A 22620-nucleotide genomic window follows, 5' to 3' on the forward strand; every position below is an offset into this window, starting at 1 on the left:
GTTTATTTTATTTTCTATTTTTTTTTTTTTGTCTTTTTTTAAGGCTGCTCCTGCAGCATATGGAGGTTCCCAGGCTAGGGGTCTGATCAGAGCTGTAGCCGCCAGCCTATGCCAGAGCCACAGCAACGCAGGATCTGAGCCATGTCTGCAACCTACACCACAGTTCACGGCAATGCCAGATCCTTAACCCACTGAGCAAGGCCAGGGATCGAACTCGCAACCTTGTGGTTCCTAGTCGCATTCCCTGACCACTGAGCTAAGACGGGAACTCCAAGAATAGTTTATTTTAAGATAATTAATGAATTATAGTTATTTCCTGATAATAAAACTTCTGTGGTAGACCCTTTGCTAGTAGTTTATTACTTCTTCCCAGCAATCTAGAAAAAGTGAAGTGTTAGCCTTATTTTTAGAGATTTGGCTCAGAGAGCTTAGAGATTTGGCTCAGAGAGCTTAAGGACATTACCAGTGTCATATGACTACAAACACTGGGACTAGGCATCTGAATCCACATCTGTCTGAAATTTAGATCATGTATTTAGTGGTTTCTAAAATAACTATAGGGAGTTCCCGTCGTGGCGCAGTGGTTAACGAATCCGACTAGGAACCATGAGGTTGCGGGTTCGGTCCCTGCCCTTGCTCAGTGGGTTAACGATCCGGCGTTGCCGTGAGCTGTGGTGTAGGTTGCAGACGTGGCTCGGATCCCACGTTGCTGTGGCTCTGGCGTAGGCCAGTGGCTACAGCTCCAATTCGACCCCTAGCCTGGGAACCTCCATATGCTGCGGGAGCGGCCCAAAGAAATAGCAAAAAGACAAAAATAATAATAATAATAATAATAAAAAATAAAATAACTGTAGTTGATTATATCATCTCACCCCTATGAACATAAGTAAACCTAGTAACTTTCCAATGTCTGCCATGTGTAAGATACAAAGCAAGTATCTAAAGATGTATGCTATTTTAAAATTCATGTCCAGTAGAATACTACTCGGCCATGAAAAGGAACGAAATAATGCCTTTTGCAACAACATGGATGCAGCTTGAGCTAGAGAGTATCATACTAAATGAAGTTAGACAGTGAAAGATAAATACTATATGATATCACTTATATGTAGAATCTTAAATATGACACAGTGGGAGCTCCTGTCGTGGCTCAGCAGTAACGATCCCAACCCAACTGGTATCCATGAGGACTTGGGTTCAATCCCTGGCCTTAACCCTGGGTTAAGGCTTGGCGTTGCTGTGAGCTCTTGTGTAGATTGTAGATGCAGCTCAGATCTGGCATTGCTGTGGCTGTGGTGTAGGCCAGCAGCTGCAGCTCCAGTTTGACCCCTAGCCTGGGAATCTTCACGCTGTGGGTGTGGCCCAAAAAAGAAGAAAAAAGAAAATATTCAAACATCTCTGTTCTGTTTGAAGATATCTGACCTTTTTTAAAAACATTTTCCCCCTTCTTTTTACATTTCTTTTTTTTTTCCTTTTTTTTTTTATTTTATTTTTTTATCTTTTTGCTATTTCTTTGGGCCGCTCCCGCGGCATATGGAGGTTCCCAGGCTAGGGGTCCAATCGGAGCTGTAGCCACCAGCCTACGCCAGAGCCACAGCAACGCAGGATCCGAGCCGCGTCTGCAACCTACACCACAGCTCACGGCAACGCCGGATCGTTAACCCACCGAGCAAGCGCAGGGACCGAACCCGCAACCTCATGGTTCCTAGTCGGATTCGTTAACCACTGCGCCACGACGGGAACTCCCCATTTTTTTTTATTACTCAAATGAATTTATTACATCTGTAGTTGTATAATGATCATAACAAGCTGATTTCACAGGATTTCCATCCCACAGCCCAGGCACATCCCCCCACCCCCCATCTTTTTACATTTCTGAAGCCTTACATTAGCCTGTCTGTCTGGGTAAGAGAAAGAGTGTAAAATTCTAAATTCTGGTGGAAGATAAGGCAGAATTGAGAGTGAAGTTTTCAGGCATTCTAGCTTTACATCTCCAAGAATGTGGAACAAATTCAGTCTCTTATAATCATACTGTGTATTTAAAAGAATTTTAAATTTAATTTTATTTGGGTTTCCTAAGATAATCCTTAGTTTTTTAAAAGGTCTGACCTTATTTTACTAGCATATTATGTATACTATTTGGTATTTTGTTATTTCCATATATCGAGTTTTGAAAAAAAAATTTTTTTAAAGATGCAGTGCATATGGCTTTTATTTTTTTAATTTATTTTTGCTTTTTAGGGCTGCACCCATGGCACATGGATGTTCCCAGGCTAGGGGGTGGAATCAGAGCTACAGCTGTCAGCCTACACCACAGCTCAAGGCAACACTGGATCCCCTGCCCACAGAGCGAGGCCAGGGATCGAACCTGCACCCTCATGGTTCCTAGTCATATTCGTTTCCTTGGTACCATGACTGGAACTCTGAATCTTGAAAACTTTTAATGCTATAATATAAAAGAACTTTCTTGGAAGATCTTTTAAAAGAATGTTCTATTAGAGTTCCCGTTGCGGCTCAGTGGTTAACGAATCCAACTAGGAACCATGAGGTTGTGGGTTCGATCCCCGCCCTTGCTCAGTGGGTTAACGATCCGGCATTGCCATGAGCTGTAGTGTAGGTTGCAGACTCGGCTCAGATCCCGCATTGCTGTGGCTCTGGCGTAGGCTGGTGGCTACAGCTCCAATTGGACCCCTAGCCTGGGAACCTCCATATGCCGCAGGTGCGGCCCTAGTAAATGCAAAAGGACAGGGAAAAAAAAAGAATATTCTATCAAATATTCCATTATATAGCTGTACCTTTCTCTGTTTAGCAAGTACAGTGAATAACTTTATTTTTCTCTTTTGGCCACACCTATGGCATGCAGAAGTTCTCGGGCCAGGAAACAAACCTCATGCCACAGCACTGTAGTGGACCCAAACCACTATAGTGACAATACCAGATCCTTAACCTGCTGAGCCACAAGAGAATTCCCAGTGAATAACTTTTTATAAGTATTATTTCCCACTTTTTTTATAGACATCTCTCTGTTTATGTGCTTATATATAAGTTCCTAGAAGTGAGATTGCTAGACCAGTATTTTGAAAATGATTGTTAAATTGTCCTCCATAAATGTTGTGTCAGTTTACATTGCCACTGGCATGTAAGAGAATGCCTATTTCTCTCATACCTTTACCAACACATGTGTGTTATTAAGTGTCTTATTATTTGCCAGTGGAATAGGTGGAAAATAGCTTCTCGGGTTTGAATTTTTGTTTGTTTTTGTTTTTTGCTTTTTAGGGCCGCACCCATAGCATATGGAAGTTCCCAGGCTAGGAGTCAAATCAGAGCTGCAGCTGCCAGCCTACATCACAGTCATAGCAGTAGAGGATCTGAGCCGCATCTGTGACCTACCACAGCTCATGGCAACACTGGATAGCTGACCCACTGAACAAGACCAGGAATCGAACTCACATCCTCATGGATACTAGTCGGATTCATTTCTCCTGTGCCACAACGGGAACTTCTTGGATGTATTTTAAAAGTAGAGCTAAAGCATTTCCATGTAAGGTGTGAAAGAAGGAGGTTAAAGATGACACCGATGGAAATTAAAAAAAAAAAAAGATGACACCGATGAAGTTTTGGCCTGAGCAATTGGAAAGATACGGAGTTGCCGTTGGCTAAGATGAGGAAGGCTGTGGATACACAGCCACAGCAATGCTAGATCCAAACCGAGTCTACAGCCTACACTACAGCTCACGGCAATGCCGGATCCTTAACCTACTGAGTAAAGCCAGGGATCAAACCTGTGTCCTCATGGATGCTAGTCAGATTTGTTTCCGCTGAGCCATAACGGGATCTCTCTGCTTTCTATTTCTACAGCTCTCCCTATTCAAGATACCTCATATAAGTGAAATCAGATATTTGTCTCTTTGTATATGGCTTATTTCACCTAGCATAGTGTTTCCAAGATTTAGCTATATTGTAACCATGTATCAGAATTTCATTCCTTTTTATGCCTGAATAATATTTCAGTGTATGTATATGCCATATTTTGTTTATCCATTCCTCTGTTGAAAGACATTTCATTTATTTCCACCTTTTGGCTATTGTGAATAATGATGTTATGAATATTGGACTATAGGTAGCTGAGTCTCTATTTTCAACTCTGTTGTATATTTTAGAAGTAGAATTGCTGGATCATTTAGAAATTCTTTGTTCAACTTTTTGAGGAACTGCCAGATGGAAACAGTAGTGCTTCATTTTACATTAGTACATGAGGATTCCAGTGTCTCCACATCCTTGCCAACACTTTTTTCATTTAAAAAAAAAAATAGAAGTTCCTTTTGTGGCGCAGTGGAAATAAATCCAAATAGGAACCTTGAGGTTGCGGGTTCAATCCCTGGCCTTGCTCAGTGGGTTAAGGATCTACATTACCGAGAACTGTGGTGTAGGTTGCAGACACGGCTTGGATCCTGCGTTGCTGTGGCTCTGGCATAGGCCAGTGGCTACAGCTCCAATTAGACCCCTAGCCTGGGAACCTCCATATGCCGCAGGTGTGGCCCTAGAAAAGACAAAAAAAAAAAAAAAAAAAAGAGAGAGAGAGAGAGAGAAAGAGAGTATATGGAATACAACTAAATTTTGTGTGTTGATTTTATGTAACTGCTAACTTTTTGTATGTTGATTCCTTAGAACGTTTTACATACAAAATCATTTCATTTGTGAACAGAAGTCATTCTACCTCTTCCTTTCTAATTTGGATGTTGTCATTTCTTTAGCCTAATCACTTTGGCTAGAACTTCCAGTACTGTGTTAAATAGACATGGACAAAGTGAACATCCTTGTCATGTTCTTGATCTTAGACAGAAAACTTTCAGTCTTTAATGATTGAGTATGATGTTATCTCTGGGTTTTTCATATATGGCCTTTATCATGTTGAGGAAATTCCCTTCTATTAGTAGTTTATTGGGTGTTTTTACCTCAAAAGAGCATTAAATTTGTCCAGTATTTCTTCTGCATTAATTGAGATGATCGTCTAGGTTTTTTCCCCTTCATTCTAGTAATGTACTATTATATTCATTGATTTTAATACGTTGAACGAGTCTTGCATTCTGGGAATAAATCTCCACTTGATCATGATACACTGCTGAACTCAGTTTGCTAGTATTTTTGTTACAAACTTTTGCATCTGTATTCACAGGGGATATACTGTAGTTTTTTTTTCTTGTGCCTTTGGCTGGCCTTGATATCAGGGTAATGCTGGCCTTAAGAATGAGACAGGAAGTATTCTCTTTAATCTTTTGTAAGAGTTTAAGGATTGGTTTTAATCCTTTAAATGTCTGGTCAACGTTTTTAAGATAAGTAAATCAGGTGTTTTTTGGAGCTGTCAACAGTGTTTCAAGGAACTAGAAAAATGTCTCAAGGACTGCAAGTTTCCATAAGCACAGTGTGAAATTATCACTATCAGCCAGCTCATAAAAGCCCCCACTGTCTGTTGGCCTCTTAGCTTTGTTCCTGGGCTTCTTTCTTCTAATTTATGTGCTGATTTACTTAGAATCTCATGTTCTGTACTTTAGGGTCTCTTTTGAAGGAGTCAGTTGTAAAGATTGGGCAACCGCACTCAGAAAAGAGACTTTTAACAGTATATCTGGAGTCTTTAAAATACTTCACACATACTATAATCCTTAAGTCATCCTTGAAAACTAGGTGAGTGATGTCAAATTTAGTAAAGGAAAAGCTTAGGGCCAAAAAACTTTGCATAAGGACAAGGATTTCTGGTTTTTGTTTTGTTTTGACCCCATTAGTAAGACTGCATTGGCTCTTCCTTTATTTCCCTCTTTTGTCTGCCCAAGACGTATTTAATTAGTTCACAAAGGCAACATACAGATTCTCCTCTTCCAAGATAAAATAAGCATTCTTCTACTATCTAATAAAAGGTTAGTTCCTTTTATTTGAAGTTGTACAGCAAAGGCCAACAATCAGTTCCTTATAGGCCAAAGAGGAGGCTTTGCCTCATTGTATTTTGGATTCTTTAACTGGGCATCTAAATGTGTTAGCCATTGTCACAAAATGATAACAGTGACTTTCTTTTTTTTTGCCTTTTAGGGCCGCACCTGCAGCATATGGAGGTTCCCAGGCTAGGGATCGAATCAGAGCTGCAGCTGCTGGCCTACACCACAGCCACAGCAACACAGGATACAAGGCCGAGTGTGAGACCTGCGCTGAAGCTCATGGCAACATCGGATCCCTAACCCACTGAATGAGGCCTGGAATCAAACCCGCATCCTCATGAGTACTAGTAGGATTCTTTTCCACTGAGCCACAGTATGAACTCCTGACTTTCAAATATTTTTGGCAGTTTCTCACAATAAGAAGTAACTTTTAGGGAGTCCCCATCTTGGCACAGTGGAAGTGAATCTGACTAGGAACCATGAGGTTTTAGGTTCGATTCCTGGCCTCGATCAGTGGGTTAAGGATCTGGTGTTGCCGTGAACTGTGGTGTAGGTTGAAGACGTGGCTTGGATCGGCTCTTGCGTAGGCCAGCAACAATAGCTCTGATTTGACCCCTAGCCCGGGGAACCTCCATACGCCTCAGGTGCAGCCCTAAAAAGACAAAACAAAAGTAACTTTTAGGGAGTTCCATAGTGGCTTAGTGGTTAACAAACCCAACTAGTATCCACGAGGACATGAATTCAATCCCTGGCCTTGCTCAGTGGGTTAAGGATCAGGCATTGCTGTGAGCCATGGTTTAGGTTGCGACAGGGCTCGGATCCCACGTTTGTGGCTGTGGCATAGGCTGGCAGGTGCAGCTCTTATTTGACCCCTAGCCTAGGAACCTCCATGCACCTCGAGTTCAGCCCTGAAAAGACAAAAAGGCAAAAAAAAAAAAAAAAAGAGAGAGAGAGGGAGAGAAGGTAACTTTTAGGGAGTTCCCATGGTGACTCCATATGCCACAGCTGCGGTCCTATAAAAAGCAAAAAAAAAGGAAGTGGGTTTTATTCCATGATCCATTTACAACTAATGTGAAAGTCTCCCAAGTCAGTTCTTAACCTTTTTTGAAGGAAAATGCATCCTGTCTTCTGTTTTGTTCCATTTCATTTTATGGTTTTTGTTTTGTTTTTCGGCTGCACCCACAGCATATGGAAATTCACAGGCCAGAGATTGAATCCAAGCCTCAGCAGCAATCCAGCAGTGCTTGGTCCTTAACCCACTGTGCCACAGCAGGAACTCCTCTTTTTTTTTTTTTTTTTTCCAGGGCCATGCCTACAGCATATGGAAGTTCCAAGGCTAGGGGTCTAATCAGAACTAGCTGCCAGAGTATGCCACAGCAACTCAGGATCCAAGCCCTGTCTGCAACGTATACCATAGCTCACAGCAAAGCTGGATCCTTAAGCACTGAGCAAGGCCAGGAATCAAACCCACATCCTCGTGGACTAGTCGGGTTCATAACCCGCTGAGTCACAGCAGGGACTCCCCTCCAACCTTTTTGTTAATACTGATTTCAACTTGCTGAATTGATTTCATAACTCGCTAATGGATGTGAACTTTATTTTTATTTTTATTTTTTTTTTGCCTTTTTGCTATTTCTTGGGCCGCTCCTGCGGCATATGGAGGTTCCCAGGCTAGGGGTCCAATCGGAGCTGTAGCCACCGGCCTACGCCAGAGCCACAGCAACACAGGATCCGAGCCTCGTCTGCAACCTACACCACAGCTCACGGCAACGCCGGATCGTTAACCCACTGAGCAAGAGCAGGGACCGAACCCACAACCTTATGGTTCCTAGTCGGATTCGTTAACCACTGTGCCACGACGGGAACTCCGGATGTGAACTTTATAGTTTAAAAAAATATTCCTCCATAACCCCCAAATTTACCCACACATACATAGTATTTTGACCTCCAACCCTTAGACATTTTGATTCTGTGTTCTGGAGTAGAGCTCAGGATTTTTTTTTTTTTTTAATTAAGTGCCCAGATAATGCTGATTTAGCCACAGATAAGTGTTTGGGAACTACTAATTTTTTTTTTTTTTTTTTTTTTTTTTTGTCTTTTTGCTATTTCTTGGGCTGCTCCTGCGGCATATGGAGGTTCCCAGGCTAGGGATCGAATCGGAGCTGTAGCCACCAGCCTACGCCAGAGCCACAGCAACAGAGGATCCGAGCCGCGTCTGCAACCTACACCACAGCTCACGGCAACGCCGGATCGTTAACCCACTGAGCAAGGGCAGGGACCAAACCCGAAACCTCATGGTTCCTAGTCGGATTCGTTAACCACTGCGCCACGACGGGAACTCCTGGGAACTACTAATTGATGTAATCTAATAAAAACTAGTTTATTTAAAACTAAATCTGGAGTTTTTGCTGTGGCACAACAGGATTGGCTGTGTCTCTGGGCACTGGGATGCAAGTTTGATCCCTGGCCTGGCACCGTGGGTTAAGGATCCAGCATTGCTGCAACTGCAGCATAGGTCACAACTGTGCCTTGGATCTGATCCTGGCCCAGGAACTCCATATGCCAGGGGGATGGGGGATGATGGGAGTGGGGGACAAAACAAAAACAAAAACAAATCCATCTTTAAAATCACTGAAGACCATCATTGTAACTTTTGAAAATTATTTCTCTTTTAAATTTAGTAAATAAATCAGCATTGCCTAAACTCTCTGGACTCCAGTATTCATACTATCTGATAAAATGTGGGGAGTCATTTTTTGGAGTGATTGACAGATAAAGAACAACTAAATTCCCCTTGATTATAGAAGAAAAAAACAAGCTGGGCATGTAGTAGATTAAGTTACCTTCTGGTTTGTTCCATTCAGTAGTGATGTTGTCTTCTTTGACACAGACCAGTTTATGTCTGACTTGGAACACCAGCCATCAGGTTCAGCAGAGAAATGGCCTAACCACAGTGAGCTCTCATGTCCAGCTCATATCTGGAGAATCTAGAGGGTGAGTGTTGATTGAAATGTGTCATTGTTTTTGTGCCCAAGTCTGATATTTGCATGCAGTGGTCAGATTTGCATGTGCTGAACAGGAGGGGGTATATAGGGTACCTTCTTGGTAGGGGCCAGCTCATTATCTTTGGAGCTAAACTTTGGCTAGAAGACTCTGCCTTTTTTTTTTTTTTTCCATTAAAAAAAAATTTATTGATGGATAGTTGATTTACAATGTTGTGTGAGCTTCAAGTGTACTGCAAAGTGACTAGGTTACACAATTTTATGTATATATCCTTTTTGAGATTCTTTTCCATTATAGGTTATTACAAGATGTTGAATATAGTTCCCTATGCTCTGCAGTCGGGCCTTGTTGGTTTTCTACTGTGTATGTAGTCGTGTGTATATATGTTAATCCCAAACTCCTGATTTATCCCTACCCCATCCTTGACCCTCTGGTAACCATATGTGTGTTTTCCTTTTTTTCCCTTTTTTTTTTTTACAAAATAAAATACATATATTTAAACACAATTACATTCACACAGATTATTATAACATGGATCTTAGAGTAAGTGACTCCCTCTGAAGAAGTGGAATGGAAAATATGCTGAGACAAATAGGAAATTTATTCTATACTTTATCCCATTTTGTATGGCGTTCATCTTTACTATTTAGTATTATCTATTACATTTCAATTTTTCTTTAAAAGTTAGCATTATATTAAAATTGTGTATATTATGCAACTAAAATTTATAAAGAAGAAAGCCTTATATACCATTAAATATTTTATATAGCATAATAAAAAGAATAACTTAACTGGTAAGAATAACAAAAATAATACACCCTCTGAAAATAAGTAAAATATAAAATGCATAAATTGGTTAAAAAACAGTGTAACTATATAAATATGTCCTCACAATTTGTTACATCTTATTGATTCTTCAATAAAGGCATTACACCATTCTAGGTGATGTGATAAACAAGACATTATAGACTTTACATTATACCATGGAGAGAAATGGTTATTAATAATACAATTGTAGACCTATATTATTTAATTGTACAGTTGCATTATTTAATTATAATTATCATAAATTCTTTGATGTAGAGGAAGTCAGAAACAGTTCTAAGAAGACTTCAGCATTCCAAGAATGATGTCAAATGACCCCCTTCATGGTGGATTATGCACTTATTTACTATGGGATATATTTCTTCTTCAGAGATTCCTTGTTTATGTATCAATTGTAGATTTTTGGTTTGCAGTTATTCTGAAGTTTTGATATGAGTCTATATGTATACGAGATTGTTTTAAGTTGTTGTTCTCTTAATTGCAACTTCATCTCCAGTGTCCTGCACTGGTACCCACCTCTTCTCACGATTTCTGATTTTGGTGGTATAATTGTGCATGGATGATTTCATATCTTTACTGTATATATACCTTTACTGGTGAGCCTTGTCATTTGTGGAATTTTTGTTTCCTGTTGCTGTCTTTTCTTTTCTGCCTAGAGAAGTTCCTTTAGTATTTGTTGTAAGGCTGATTTAGTGTTGCTGAATTCTCTCAGCTTTTGCTTATCTGTGAAGGTTTTGATTTCTCCTTTAAATCTGAATGAGAGCCTTGCTGGGTAGAGTAATCTTGGTTGGAGGTTTTTTCCTTTCATCACGTTAAGTATATCATGCCACTCCCTTCTGGCCTGCAGAGTTTCTGCTGAAAAATCTGCTGATAACCTTATCGGTATTCCCTTGTATGTTACTTGTTTATTTTCCCTAGCTGCTTTCAAGATTTTCTCTTTGTCTTTAATTTTGGTTAGTTTGATTAATATGTGTCTCAGTGTATTCCTCCTTGGGTTTATTTTATATGGTACTCGTTGTGCTTCCTGGATTTGGGTGAGTGGTTCCTTTCCCATTTTAGGGAAGTTTTCGGCTATTATCTCTTGGAGTATTTTTTCTGTCCCCTTCACTCTCTCTTCTCCTTCTGGCACCTCTATAATACGGATGTTGTTGTGTTTCACGTTGTCCCAGGGTTCTCTGAGACTCTTCATTTGTTTTCAATCTTTTTTCTCTTTTCTGTTCTGCATCCTGTAATTTCCACTAATCTGTCCTTCACCGTGCTTATTCGTTCTTCTGCCTCCTGTATTCTGCTGTTGGCTGCCTCTAGTGAATTTTTTATTTCAGTTATTGATTTTGCATCTCTTCTTGTTTAAGTTTTATGTCTTGTATCTCTTTGGTCAGTGTTTCCTGTAAGTTATCCACCTTTGCCTCCAGTTTATTCCCAATGTCTTGTGTCATCTTCAGCATCAACAATCTAAAGCCTTTTTCCTGGAGGCTAAGAATCTCCTGTTGCTTAGCTGATTTTCTGGGGTTTTTCCTTTCTCCCTCATCTGAGTATAGTTCTCTGTCTTTTCATTTTTATAGGTTTTTGGTGTGGTGACCTTTTTACAGATAATAGGGTTGTAGCCTCTCTTACTTCTGGTGTCTGCCCCCCTTGTGGCTGAAGTCTGTATGGGGGCTTGCTGTAGGCTTCCTGATGGGAGGGGCTGATGCCTGCCCACTGGTAGGTGGAGCTGATTCTAATCCCTCTGGTGGGTGGGGCTTAGTCTCTGGATGAGATTAGAGGCAGCTGTGTGCCTGAGGGGTCTTTAGGTAGCCTGTTTACTGAGGGGTGGGGCTGTAATCCCACCTGCATTGTTGTTTGCCCTGGGGCTTCTCAGCACTGACTGATGGGTAGGGCCAGATTTTCCCAAAATGGCCACCTCCAGCGAAAGGCAGCTGCTGAATATTCCCGAGAGTTTTGCCTTCAGTGTCCCTCCCTCACAACAAGCCACATTCACCCCTGTTTTCCCAGGATGTCCTTCAAGAACTGCAGTCAGGTTTGACCCAGATTACTATGGAGACCTCGCTCTGCCCTGGGATCCGTGCACATGGAAGTCCGTGTGCACCTTTTAAGAATGGGGTCTCCGTTTCCCCCAGTCCTGTGGAGCTCCTGTGCACAAGCCCCACTGGCCTTCAATGCCAGATGCTCCAGGGGCTCTTTCTCCCAGTGCCAGATCCCCACACGTGAGGGTTTGATGTGGGACTCAGAACTCTCACTCTGGTAGGTGAGTCTCTCTCCGTGAACCAGTTAGTTTTCAGTCTGTGGAGCTTCCCACCAGGGAGGTATGGGTTGTTTATATCATGAAATCACCCCTCCTACCTCTTGATGTGGTCTCTTCTTTTTCTTCTATAGTAGGGTATCTTTTTTAAGGTTTCCGGTCCATTCGGGTGGGGATTGCTCAGCTTTTAGTTGTGAATTTTGTTGTTCTTAGGAGAGAAGTTGAGCTCCAGTCCCTCTATTCTGCCATATTAATCCTCTCTCAGAAGCTTGATTTTTATTTTCAGTTAATGGAAGGAGAACAGTGTGCAGAGAGCTCCCATATGTGTGTTTTCTATGTCTGTGAATCCAAATGGCATTATTTCATTCTTTTCCATGGCTAAGTAATATTCCATTATTATGTGTGTGGGAATGCATGCCTGTGTGTGTCCAGACTCTGCTTTTTAAATCTAACCACATTCGCAGTCTCACACTTGTACTTATAAATTTAGTCTGGGTTTGAATAGAAGGCCAGCATTGATTGGATTTATTAAACCAAAGCAGAGGGAGGCCTATCTGTATGAATTCTATGGCTTGGATGCCGAATAAGTTTGGTTGATGATCAGGTGTGTAAGCCTACTCATTTCTGGTCAAGTACTCTAAGTTTTGATGTAAGGCAGTATGGAATGATAATAAAGCAGGAAATGTTAGCCATTTGCCAAATGCAACCTGGATCATTTACCCTTGAGCCTGCCCTTTAGGCCCATGTTTGCACTCCCGGAAGTTCACCCAGAGCTCCATTTGGAAGGAATCAGTGCTTGTGAGGGAGGGAGCTGGGCCTCAGACCTCTCTACCTCAGCAACCAACCATAGCCCTCCCTTTCCCTCACACAGACAGCTTCTTTCTTCAAAGACTCTCGAAGACACATGAGAAAGTCTATGATGGAAATTATAAATATACAGGAAGTTCCTGTTGTGGCACAGCGGAAATGAACCCGACTAATATTGAATATGCGGGTTCAATCCCTGGTCTTGCTCAGTGTCTTGGGGATCCACCGTTGAGGTGAGCTCTGGTGTAAGTCACAGACGCAACTTGGATCCTGAGTTGCTGTGGCTATGGTATGGGCCGGCAGCTATAGCTCCGATTAGACTCCTTGTCTGGGAACTTTCATATGTCACAGGTGCAGTCCAAAAAAAAAAAAAAAAAAAAAAGAAGAAAAAGAAATTATAAATATATGGCTTGTAATTCTCAAAATGCCATTTGAATTTGATTTTAATGAAATTAGATTTGGAAGAGGACTTAGAAATCATGCCCACTACCCAACTCTTTATACTGAAGATACTAAAGCCTGCTGATAAGCCATAGGACCAAAATCCTGGCTTCTCCCAGAAGCTGGGCCAGCCTCACCTGGTTTTACATCTTTGGCAAAGAAATTTCTACCTGTCTATAAAACTCTCAGGAGAGTTATACCCAGAAGGACTTAAATGAATATCCTCACATGATTGTTATAGTTGAGAAAATCAATTCAAAGACTGAGTTGCCCTCTGTAAATCAACTATAATAAAAAATGCTTTAAAAAAAGATTAAGTTGGGAGTTCCCGTTGTGGCGCAGTGGTTAACACATCCGACTAGGAACCATGAGGTTGCGGGTTCGGTCCCTACCCTTGCTCAGTGGGTTGACGATCCGGCGTTGCCGTGAGCTGTGGTGTAGGTTGCAGACACGGCTCGGATCCTGCATTGCTGTGGCTCTGGCATAGGCTGTCGGGCTACAGCTCCGATTCGACCCCTAGCCTGGGAACCTCCATATGCCGCAGGAGCGGCCCTAGAAATGGCAAAAAGACAAAAAAAAAAAAAAAGATTAAGTTGGGGGAGTTCCCGTCATGGCTCAGTGCTTAACGAATCCGACTAGGAACCATGAGGTTGCACGTTCGATCCCTGGCCTCGCTGTGGCTGTGGTGTAAGCCGGCAGCTGTGGCTCCGATTGGACCCCTAGTCTGCGAACCTCCATGTGCTGCGGGTGCGGCCCTAAAAAGAAAAAAAAAAAAAAAAAAAACTAAGTTGAAGTTCCCTTCATGGTGCAGTGGAAACGAGTCCGACTAGGAACCATGAGGTTGCGGGTTCCACCCCTGGCCTTGCTCAGTGGGTTAAGGGTCTGGCATTGCCGTGAGCTAAGGTTTAGGTTGCAGACTCGGCTGGGATCTTGCATTTGCTGTGGCTATGGCGTAGGCCATCAGCTGTAGCTCTGATTAGATCCTCACCCAGGGAACCTCCATATGTCAAGAGTGTGGCCCTAAAACAAAACAAACAAACAAAAAGATTAAGTTGCCTTAGTCACATCAAAGCTGAACCAAAATTAAAGCTTATTTTTCCTAGTGTTTACTCCATTGTTCTTCCCATGTGTGAAGGAACAAGTTGGTCACTAGTGATCTCGGTAAGAAATGTGTCTGTGAGGGAGTTCCTGTCGTGGCGCAGTGGTTAACAAATCCGACTAGGAACCATGAGGTTGCGGGTTCGGTCCCTGCCCTTGCTCAGTGGGTTAACGATCCGGCGTTGCCGTGAGCTGTGGTGTAGGTTGCAGACACGGCTTGGATCCCAAGTTGCTGTGGCTCTGGCGTAGGCTGGCGGCTACAGCTCCGATTCAACCCCTAGCCTGGGAACCTCCATATGCCGCAGGAGCGGCCCAAGAAATAGCAACAACAACAACAAAAAAGACAAAAAAAAAAAAAAAGAAAAAGAAATGTGTCTGTGGATGGAGTTCCCGTCGTGGCTCCGTGGTTAATGAATCTGACTAGGAACCATGAGGTTGCAGGTTTGATCCCTGGCCTTGCTCAGTGGGTTAAGGATCCAGCATTGCTGTGAGCTGTGGTATAGGTCACAGACACGGCTCGGATCCCATGCTGCTGTGACTGTGGTGTAGGCCAGCGGCTACAGCTCCAGTTAGACCCCTACCCTGGGATCTTCCATATGCAGCAGGTGTGGCCCTAGAAAGAACAAAAAGACAAAAAATAAAAATAAAAAAAAGAAATGTGTTCTGTGAAATGAAGGGATCAATGGATGACTAAGGAGTGAACAGGAGGTAAGAACATAGAAACGGCAGTGTAGATGACTCCTTTAAGATGTTAAACAGTGAAAGAAAAAACATAACAGACCCATGTGGGTCTAGGACTTTATTAGTTTGTTTACTTGCTTATTTGAGATAGAGACATACCCATATTTAATGCTGAGAAGAATCCAGGAGGAGAGAGTGGGTGAGTAGACTGATTAAAGAGTTGGAAGAGTAGAAAAAGTTGATGGAGCAAGGTCTTGAAAAAGCAAGCCTGTAGGATTCATAGTATAGGTTGTGGAATGAGTCATGCGGATTGTCTTACAGCACTGGGGCTCAGTTTGGGCCCTGGAGACAATGGATTTGGCAGTATATAGAAATGGACAAAATTACTCAGAGATGTACAAAATTAATAAAAAATATAGAGAAGGACAGGGGTTGTTGTTGTTGTTTTTTTTTTTTTTCCTTTTTTTCTTTTTTTTTTTTTGGCTGCACCTGAGACATATGACTGTCCCAGGCCAGGGATTGAATCTGAGATGCAGCAACTGCTGTTGCAAAGCAGGATCCTTAACCCACTATGCCAGGCTGGAATTGAACCCTCTCCACAGCAGAGACAATGCCGGTTCAGGAACTCCAAGGACAGAGTATTTTTATAAACCTGAAATTCAGAATCGCACATCTTAACCCAAATTGAAAATCTTTCCTTCCTTCCTTCCTTCCTTCCTTCCTTCCTTCCTTCCTTCTTTCTTTCTTTTTCTTTCTTTCTCTTTTTGCTTTTTAGGGCCACACTTGTGGCATATGGAAGTTCCCAGCCTAGGGTTCAAATTGGAGCTGCCAGCCACAGCCACAGCAATCCCAGATCTGAGCCATGTCTGTGACCTACACCACAGCTAATAGCAATACCGGATCCTTAAACCACTGAGAAAGGCCAGGGAGCGACTCAAATCCTCATGGGTGCTAGTCGGGTTCATTACCACTGAACCACAACAGGAACTCCAGAAATTTCTTATTTTGGCTTTTTTCCCCCCCTACAGTTCAGTTTTTGCAGATACAAAAACATACGTAGGAGTTCCGTCATGGCTCGGTGGTTAACGAATCCAACTAGGAACCATGAGGTTGCGGGTTCAATCCCTGGCCTTGCTCAGTGGGTTAAGGATCCTGCGTTGCTGTGGCTCTGGCGTAGGCCAGTGGCTACAGCTCCAATTAGACCCCTAGCCTGGGAACCTCCATATGCCACGAGAGTGGCCCAAGAAATGCCAAAAAGCCAAAAAGCCAAAAAAAAAAAAAAAAAAAAAAAAAAAAAACAACCAAACATATGTATTAGAGTTCTCTTCTGGCACAGTAGCTTAAGGATCCAGCATTGTCATTGAAGCGGCCTGGGTCACTGCTCTTACATGGATTTGATCCCTACCCTGAGAACTTCCACATGCAGCTGGTGCCACAACAACAACAAAAATATATATGTTGGAGTTATTTGGTGGCTCAACAGTTTAAGGATCCAGCTTTGTCACTGCTATAGCTCTGGTTACTGCTGTGGCATGAGTTGGATCTCTGGCCCAAAACTTTTTTTGCATGTTGTGGACACAGCCAAAAGAAAACATACATGCTGATACTTGAATATACTTTCAAGTAACTCTTTACTCAGCTGGACATTTAATGTATGTTTTTGTAGAATGTTTTAACAACTTTTTTCTAGAAGAAAGACATGTATGACACTCAGTATGGCATAACATGTGTAAAAGGAAAGACCCATAATAATAGGACTGATCTCCCCCTCAGTCAGTTGTGAAATAAAAAGTATCATAATTTCCCTTTATTAGTATTAAAACTAATGTTAAAAGTGAAGACTAGATTTCCCATTGTGGTGCAGTGGAAATGAATCCAACTAGGAACCATGAGATTGTGGGTTCGATCCTTGGCCTTGCTCAGTCGGTTAAGGATCCAGTGTTGCCCTGAGCTATGGTATAGGTCTCAGACACGACTCAGATCCCACAGCCAGCGGCTACAGCTCCAACTAGACTCCTAGCTTGGGAACCTCCATATGCCGCAGGTGTGGCCCTAGAAAAGGCAAAAAGACAAAAAAAAAGGTGAAGATTATATAGGAGTTCCCGTGTGGCTCAGCAGGTGAAGGATCTAGAGTTATCACTGCAGTGGCCTGAGTCACTACTGTGGCACATGTTCAGTCCCTGGTCTGAGAATTTCCATATGCCGAGGGTACAGCCAAAAAAAAAGTGTAGAATTTCTGATCGTTGTACGTATAATTTTCAATTTGTCCTATGGTGAGAAGCTGTCTAGACTCAGTGTGAAAGTTAAAATAACTTAGTTAAAAACTTGGTTTGAGGAGTTCTTGCTATGGCACCGTGGGTTAAGAATCTGACTACAGCATTTGGGTTACTGCAGATGCATGGGTTTGATCCCCATCCTGGTGCCAGGAAATGTTGTCTGTAGCTGAGTAGCCATGTGACTAAACTCAGTTACTAGAGAAAAATGAATTAGGTTAGTTAGCAAGCAGTCTACCCACAGATACATTCTAAATTTTCAGAAACTTTTTTTCTCTCTGTAGCTTAAAATAGCAAATTAATCAGATTTTGAATGCAACTTAATTCTTCAGCTCATTTCATAAATAGTTGAATTCAGTATTTTATGGGTTTTGGGTTTTTTTGTTTTTTTTTTTTTTTTTTTTTTGTCTTTTTAGGGCCACACCTGAGGCATATGGAGGTTCCCAGGCTAGAGGTTGAATTGGAGCTACAGCTGCCGACCTACACTAGAGTCACAGCAACACCAGATCCGAGCCAAGGCAGTGACCTACATCATAGCTCATAGATAGCAACGCTGGATTCTTAACCCACTGAGTGAGGCCAGGGATTAAACCTGCAACCTCATGGGTCCTAGTTGGATTTGTTTCCATTGCGCCACGGTGGGAACTCCTTTTTTTTTTTTTTTAATGTATTTAGTTTAGATGCAATTTTTATAAATTATCTAATAACTTAAAAGTAATCTTTAAGAAAACTATGCTATAGAGTAATAAACTATAAAGTAATATTAGTTTCTCATTCATTTAAAATCATTTTTAAGCATTCTCATTGTGGCACAGTGGGTTAAGGATCCCATGTTCTCTCTGGCAGCGTGGGTTCAATCCCTGGCCTGGATCAATGAATTAAAGTATCACATTGCCCCAGCTTCGGCGTAGGTTGCAGCTGAAGCTTAGATTCAGTCCCTAGCCTGGGAACTTGCATATGCTGCAGATGTGGGGAAAAAAATTATTTCTATTCTTTTACTTCCAAATTTATCTCGTTTCTTCATTTCAAGCGAAATTCAGAAAACAGTCACACCAATATATAGTCTTCATTTTATATGAAGTAATGTCATAAAATTGTTCACCAGGGAGTTTCCGTTGTGGCTCAGTAGTTAACGAATCCAACTGGGAACCACAAGGTTGCGGGTTCGATCCCTGGCCTTGCTCAGTGGGTTAAGGATCTGGTGTTGCCGTGAGCTGTGGTGTAGGTTGCAGACGTGGCTCAGATCCCGCATTGCTGAGGCTCTGGCGTAGGCCGGTGGCTGCAGCTCCAATTGGACCCCTAGCCTGGGAACCTCCATATGCTGCAGGAGCGGCCCAAGAAATGGCAAAAAGACCAAAAAAAAAATTGTTCTCCAGGTGTTCCTTTCGTGGCCCAGCAGAAATGTATCTGACTAGGAATCATGAGGTTGCTGGTTTGATCCCTGGCCTCGCTCAGTGGGTTAAGGATCCAGCATTGCTTTGAGCTGTGGTGTAGGTCGCATATGCAGCTTGGATCTTGCATTATTATAGCTGTGGTATAGGCCCGCATCTGTAGCTCTGATTTGACCCCTACCCTGGGAACTTCCATATGCCATGGTGTGGCCATAAAAAAGCAAAAAAAAAATAATAATAATAATAGTAATAATAAATAAATAAATAAAAATAAATAAAATTGTTCACCTAGAGAATGAATTAAACCTCAATCTTAGAGTGTAGGGAAAGGAGTAAAAGATAAATTTGCCAGTCTTTGATGAATGTTCATTGCAGCTTTATCTTTTTATTTTTACTTTTTTTAAGGACCCATACCAACAGCATATGGAAGTTCCCAGGCTAGGGGTTGAATTGGAGCTGCAGCTGCTGGTCTACACCACAGCCACAGCAACACCAGATCCAAGCCTTGTCTGTGACCTGCACCACAGCTCTCGGCAATGCCCGATCCTTAACCCACTGAGCAGGGCCACATATCAAAACCACATCCTCATGGGTACTAGTTGGGTTTGTTACTGCTGAGCCACAATGGAAACTCCCAGTTGCAGCTTTAAGATGAAATAATATACATAACCAAAGTCTGATTATAACCTGAAATACTTTGCAGAAATGATCAAGATGTTATAGATGCTAGTTTTGGACTTTTGTGTATTTGACAATGTGCATCCCCCTACTCCAGAGGCCATGCCTTGGGTTACCCTGCCCCTCCACCTGGTGGTGAGATTTCATACCACACTATGCTTGCCTGCTCTACTCTGAGTGCTTAAGCATTGGAAATAGCTTTAAATAAGAGGTCTGTTGTTACTCACATACCTTATTCTTGTGTATAGAAGTTTTTTCTTATAGCAGCTATTGCAGGTGGCTCTGATGACTTCTTTTGTAGTGGCACAGGCAATCCAGGTGTTGAGGTAATGGGAGTCAGGGATGGTGGCTGCTACAAGTGGGCCAAATGCTGTGACCTACATAACCTGTTACCATGGGTATTGACTCTTGTTCTAGGCTTTTTTTTTTTTTTTTTGACTGAACTGCAACATATGGAGTTCCCAGGTCAGGAATCAGATCCAAGCCACGGTTGTGATCTAAGCCTCAGCTGTGGCAACACTGGATCCTTAACCCGTACTGAGCCGGTACTTGAACCTGTGTCCCAACACTCCCAAGGCACTTCTGTTCCTGTTGCACCAAAGCGGGAGCTCCTTGTTCTAGGATTTTAATTCATTATACTCTTTATGTGGGGGAAATGATAAAATTGTACAGGAGGGGCATAAGCAACTTTATGTTCTTTTCTTAAATTGGTGGAAAAAAAATAAAGCCACCTCCATGCTTTATGGAGTAGTTTAAATATATTGATAAATTAATGCATCTCTACATTCAAAAGGAAGTGAAAATGAAATTGCAAGTATTAATTTTTTTTTTTTTTTTTTTTTTTTGGTCTTTTTAGGGCCATACCCGCAACATACGGAGGTTCCCAGGCTAGGGGCTGAATTAGAGCTGTAGCCACTGGCCTATGCCACAGCTACATACTGTCTGATCTGAGCCGCATCTGCAACATATACTGCAGCTCACAGCAATGCTGGATCCTCAACTCACTGAGCGAGGCCAGGGATCGAACCTGCATCCTCATGGTTCCTAGTCGGATTCGTTTCTGCTGAGCCACGATGGGAACTCCCCATAATAATTTTTAATTTGCTTAAGTTGACACTCAAATTTTGGCCAGTCACATTAGAAGTCTAGGAACACAGAGATGGGAGCCAGGTTCCAGAGCTTCCAGCCTAAAGGAGAAGTGAGGGCAAAGGAGAGCAGTGGACTTGTATACCGTACTGCACTCAAGTTATTGCTAAAGGATGGTGAAAGGACTGCTTTGTTGCAGTTCTGACTTTGTCCTAAAATTCATATTCAGTAGCTTTTATTTGTGCATAATGTGTGTTGTTGTTTTGGCAAGTCCCCAGATTATATTTAAGATACACTTGACACGTGATTTCAGTCAGCAGTCAGTATTTACCAAGCAATAACGATTCAGTGGAGAACAAGATAGACAAGTTCCTTGCCCTGTTGGGACTTAAATCTGCTTACTAATTATTATGTATTAATGTTATGTATTAAAGTACATTTGAGTATAGTCAAATGTATTAAAGTACATTTGAGTACTTCTTTGTGGGAAATCTTCTTGGCTTTATCCTAGTCTTAAAATCCTAAACTCAGGAGTTCCCGTTGACTAGTATCCATGAGGATATGGGTTTGATCAGTGGCCTCACTCAGTGGGTTAAGGATCCAGCATTGCTGCAAGTTGCAGTTTTAGGTTGAAGACTCAGCTCAGATCTGGCATTGCTGTGGCTGTGGCATTAGAATGGCAGCTGCAGCCCAATTCAACCCCTAGCCGAGAAACTTAAATATGTTGCAGGTGCAGCTCTAAAAAGGAAAGGGAAAAAAATCCTGAACTGTCAAGAACCTTCTAGATTGCTTCTACTAAATGAGGTTAGGCACACTATGTAAAAGAACAGCATAACTTTGGTAAGGGGGAACAGAAGCAACACAGCTTTGATCAGGCTTTTGCTATAAAGGTCACTACCTGGTTACTGCAGAAAATCATGTGTTAATCCTTATTATCAAATTGTACTTGGTAAGTGGGTGGATAGTACTAATTATAGACCCACATCCTTAAGAAAAGGTAAGCACTGGAGTTCCCGTCGTGGTGCAGTGGTTAACGAATCCGACTAGGAACCATGAGGTTGCGGGTTCGGTCCCTGCCCTTGCTCAGTGGGTTAATGATCCGGCGTTGCCGTGAGCTGTGGTGTAGGTTGCAGATGCGGCTCGGATCCTGCGTTGCTGTGGCTCTGGCGTAGGCCGGTGGCTACAGCTCCGATTCAACCCCTAGCCTGGGAACCTCCATATGCCGAGGGAGCGGCCCAAGAAATAGCAACAGCAACAACAAAAGACAAAAAGACAAAAAGACAGAAAAAAAGAAAAGGTAAGCACTGACTTCCTCATAAAGGCACAGGAAGGAGCTCCCTGGTGGCCTAGTTGGGTTAAAGATCCAGTGTTGGCACTGCAGTGGCTCAGGCCACTGCTGTGGCACAGGTTTGACCCTGGCCTGGGAACTTCTACATGCCATGGATACAGCCAAAAACAATAAATAAAGACATAGGAAAACAGTATATGATTTTTTTTTTTTAAGACCACAGGTACGGCATAGGGAAGTTTCCAGGCCAGGGGTCGAATCGGAGCTACAGCTGCTGGTCTATGCCACAGCCAAGGCAACACCAGATCCAAGCTGCATCTATGACCTATAACCTACAAGGGGCCGGGGATCAAACCCATATCCTCATGGATGCTAGTCTGGTTCGTTTTCACTGAGGCACAGCAGGGAACTCTTATCACATGATTTTTGATGATGATAAAGCATCTTTTTTTTTTTGAATGGCCACACCAGTGGCATGTGGAAGTTCCCAGGCCAGGGATTGAATCTGAGCTGTAGCTATGTTAACACTGGATTCTTTAACCCACCGAGCTGGGCCAGGAACCAAACCTGAGAATCCGCAGTTATCTGAGCCGCTGCAGTGGGATTCTTAACCCACTGTACCACAGAGGGGACTCTTAAGCAACATGTTTAATCATCTTGTTTTTAAACTTGAATAATAAGATAAGAATTGAATAAGGTGTATTTCATGGCAGTCTGAAACATCTTTTTTTTTTTTTTTTTTTCTTTTTAGAACCTCACACGTGGCATATGCAAGTTCCCAAGCCAGGGGCCTACACCATAGCCACACCAACACCGGCTCCAGGCCGCATCTGCAGCCTACACCACAGTTCACAGCAACGCCAGATCCTTAACCCACTGAGCA

General features: G+C 42.3%; 1 protein-coding gene across 5 annotated transcripts in view; it reads left to right on the forward strand.

The window, feature by feature from the left end:
- Nucleotides 1–22620, forward strand: part of NFATC3 (nuclear factor of activated T-cells 3) — a 139975-nt gene that overhangs the window by 108416 nt on the left and 8939 nt on the right. For 2 of the 5 annotated variants that reach the window (XM_021094123.1, XM_021094128.1), the window contains exon 10: nt 8818–8921. The exons of the other annotated variants lie outside the window; for them this stretch is intronic. In XM_021094123.1, coding sequence (XP_020949782.1) covers nt 8818–8918 — 101 coding nt within the window. In that variant the 3' untranslated portion in view covers nt 8919–8921. The remainder of the gene's footprint in view (nt 1–8817; nt 8922–22620) is intronic. 5 annotated transcript variants of the gene reach the window in all.

Source organism: Sus scrofa, chromosome 6 (genome assembly GCF_000003025.6).
Source record: "Sus scrofa isolate TJ Tabasco breed Duroc chromosome 6, Sscrofa11.1, whole genome shotgun sequence".
In the NCBI taxonomy this organism is placed as follows: domain Eukaryota; kingdom Metazoa; phylum Chordata; class Mammalia; order Artiodactyla; family Suidae; genus Sus; species Sus scrofa.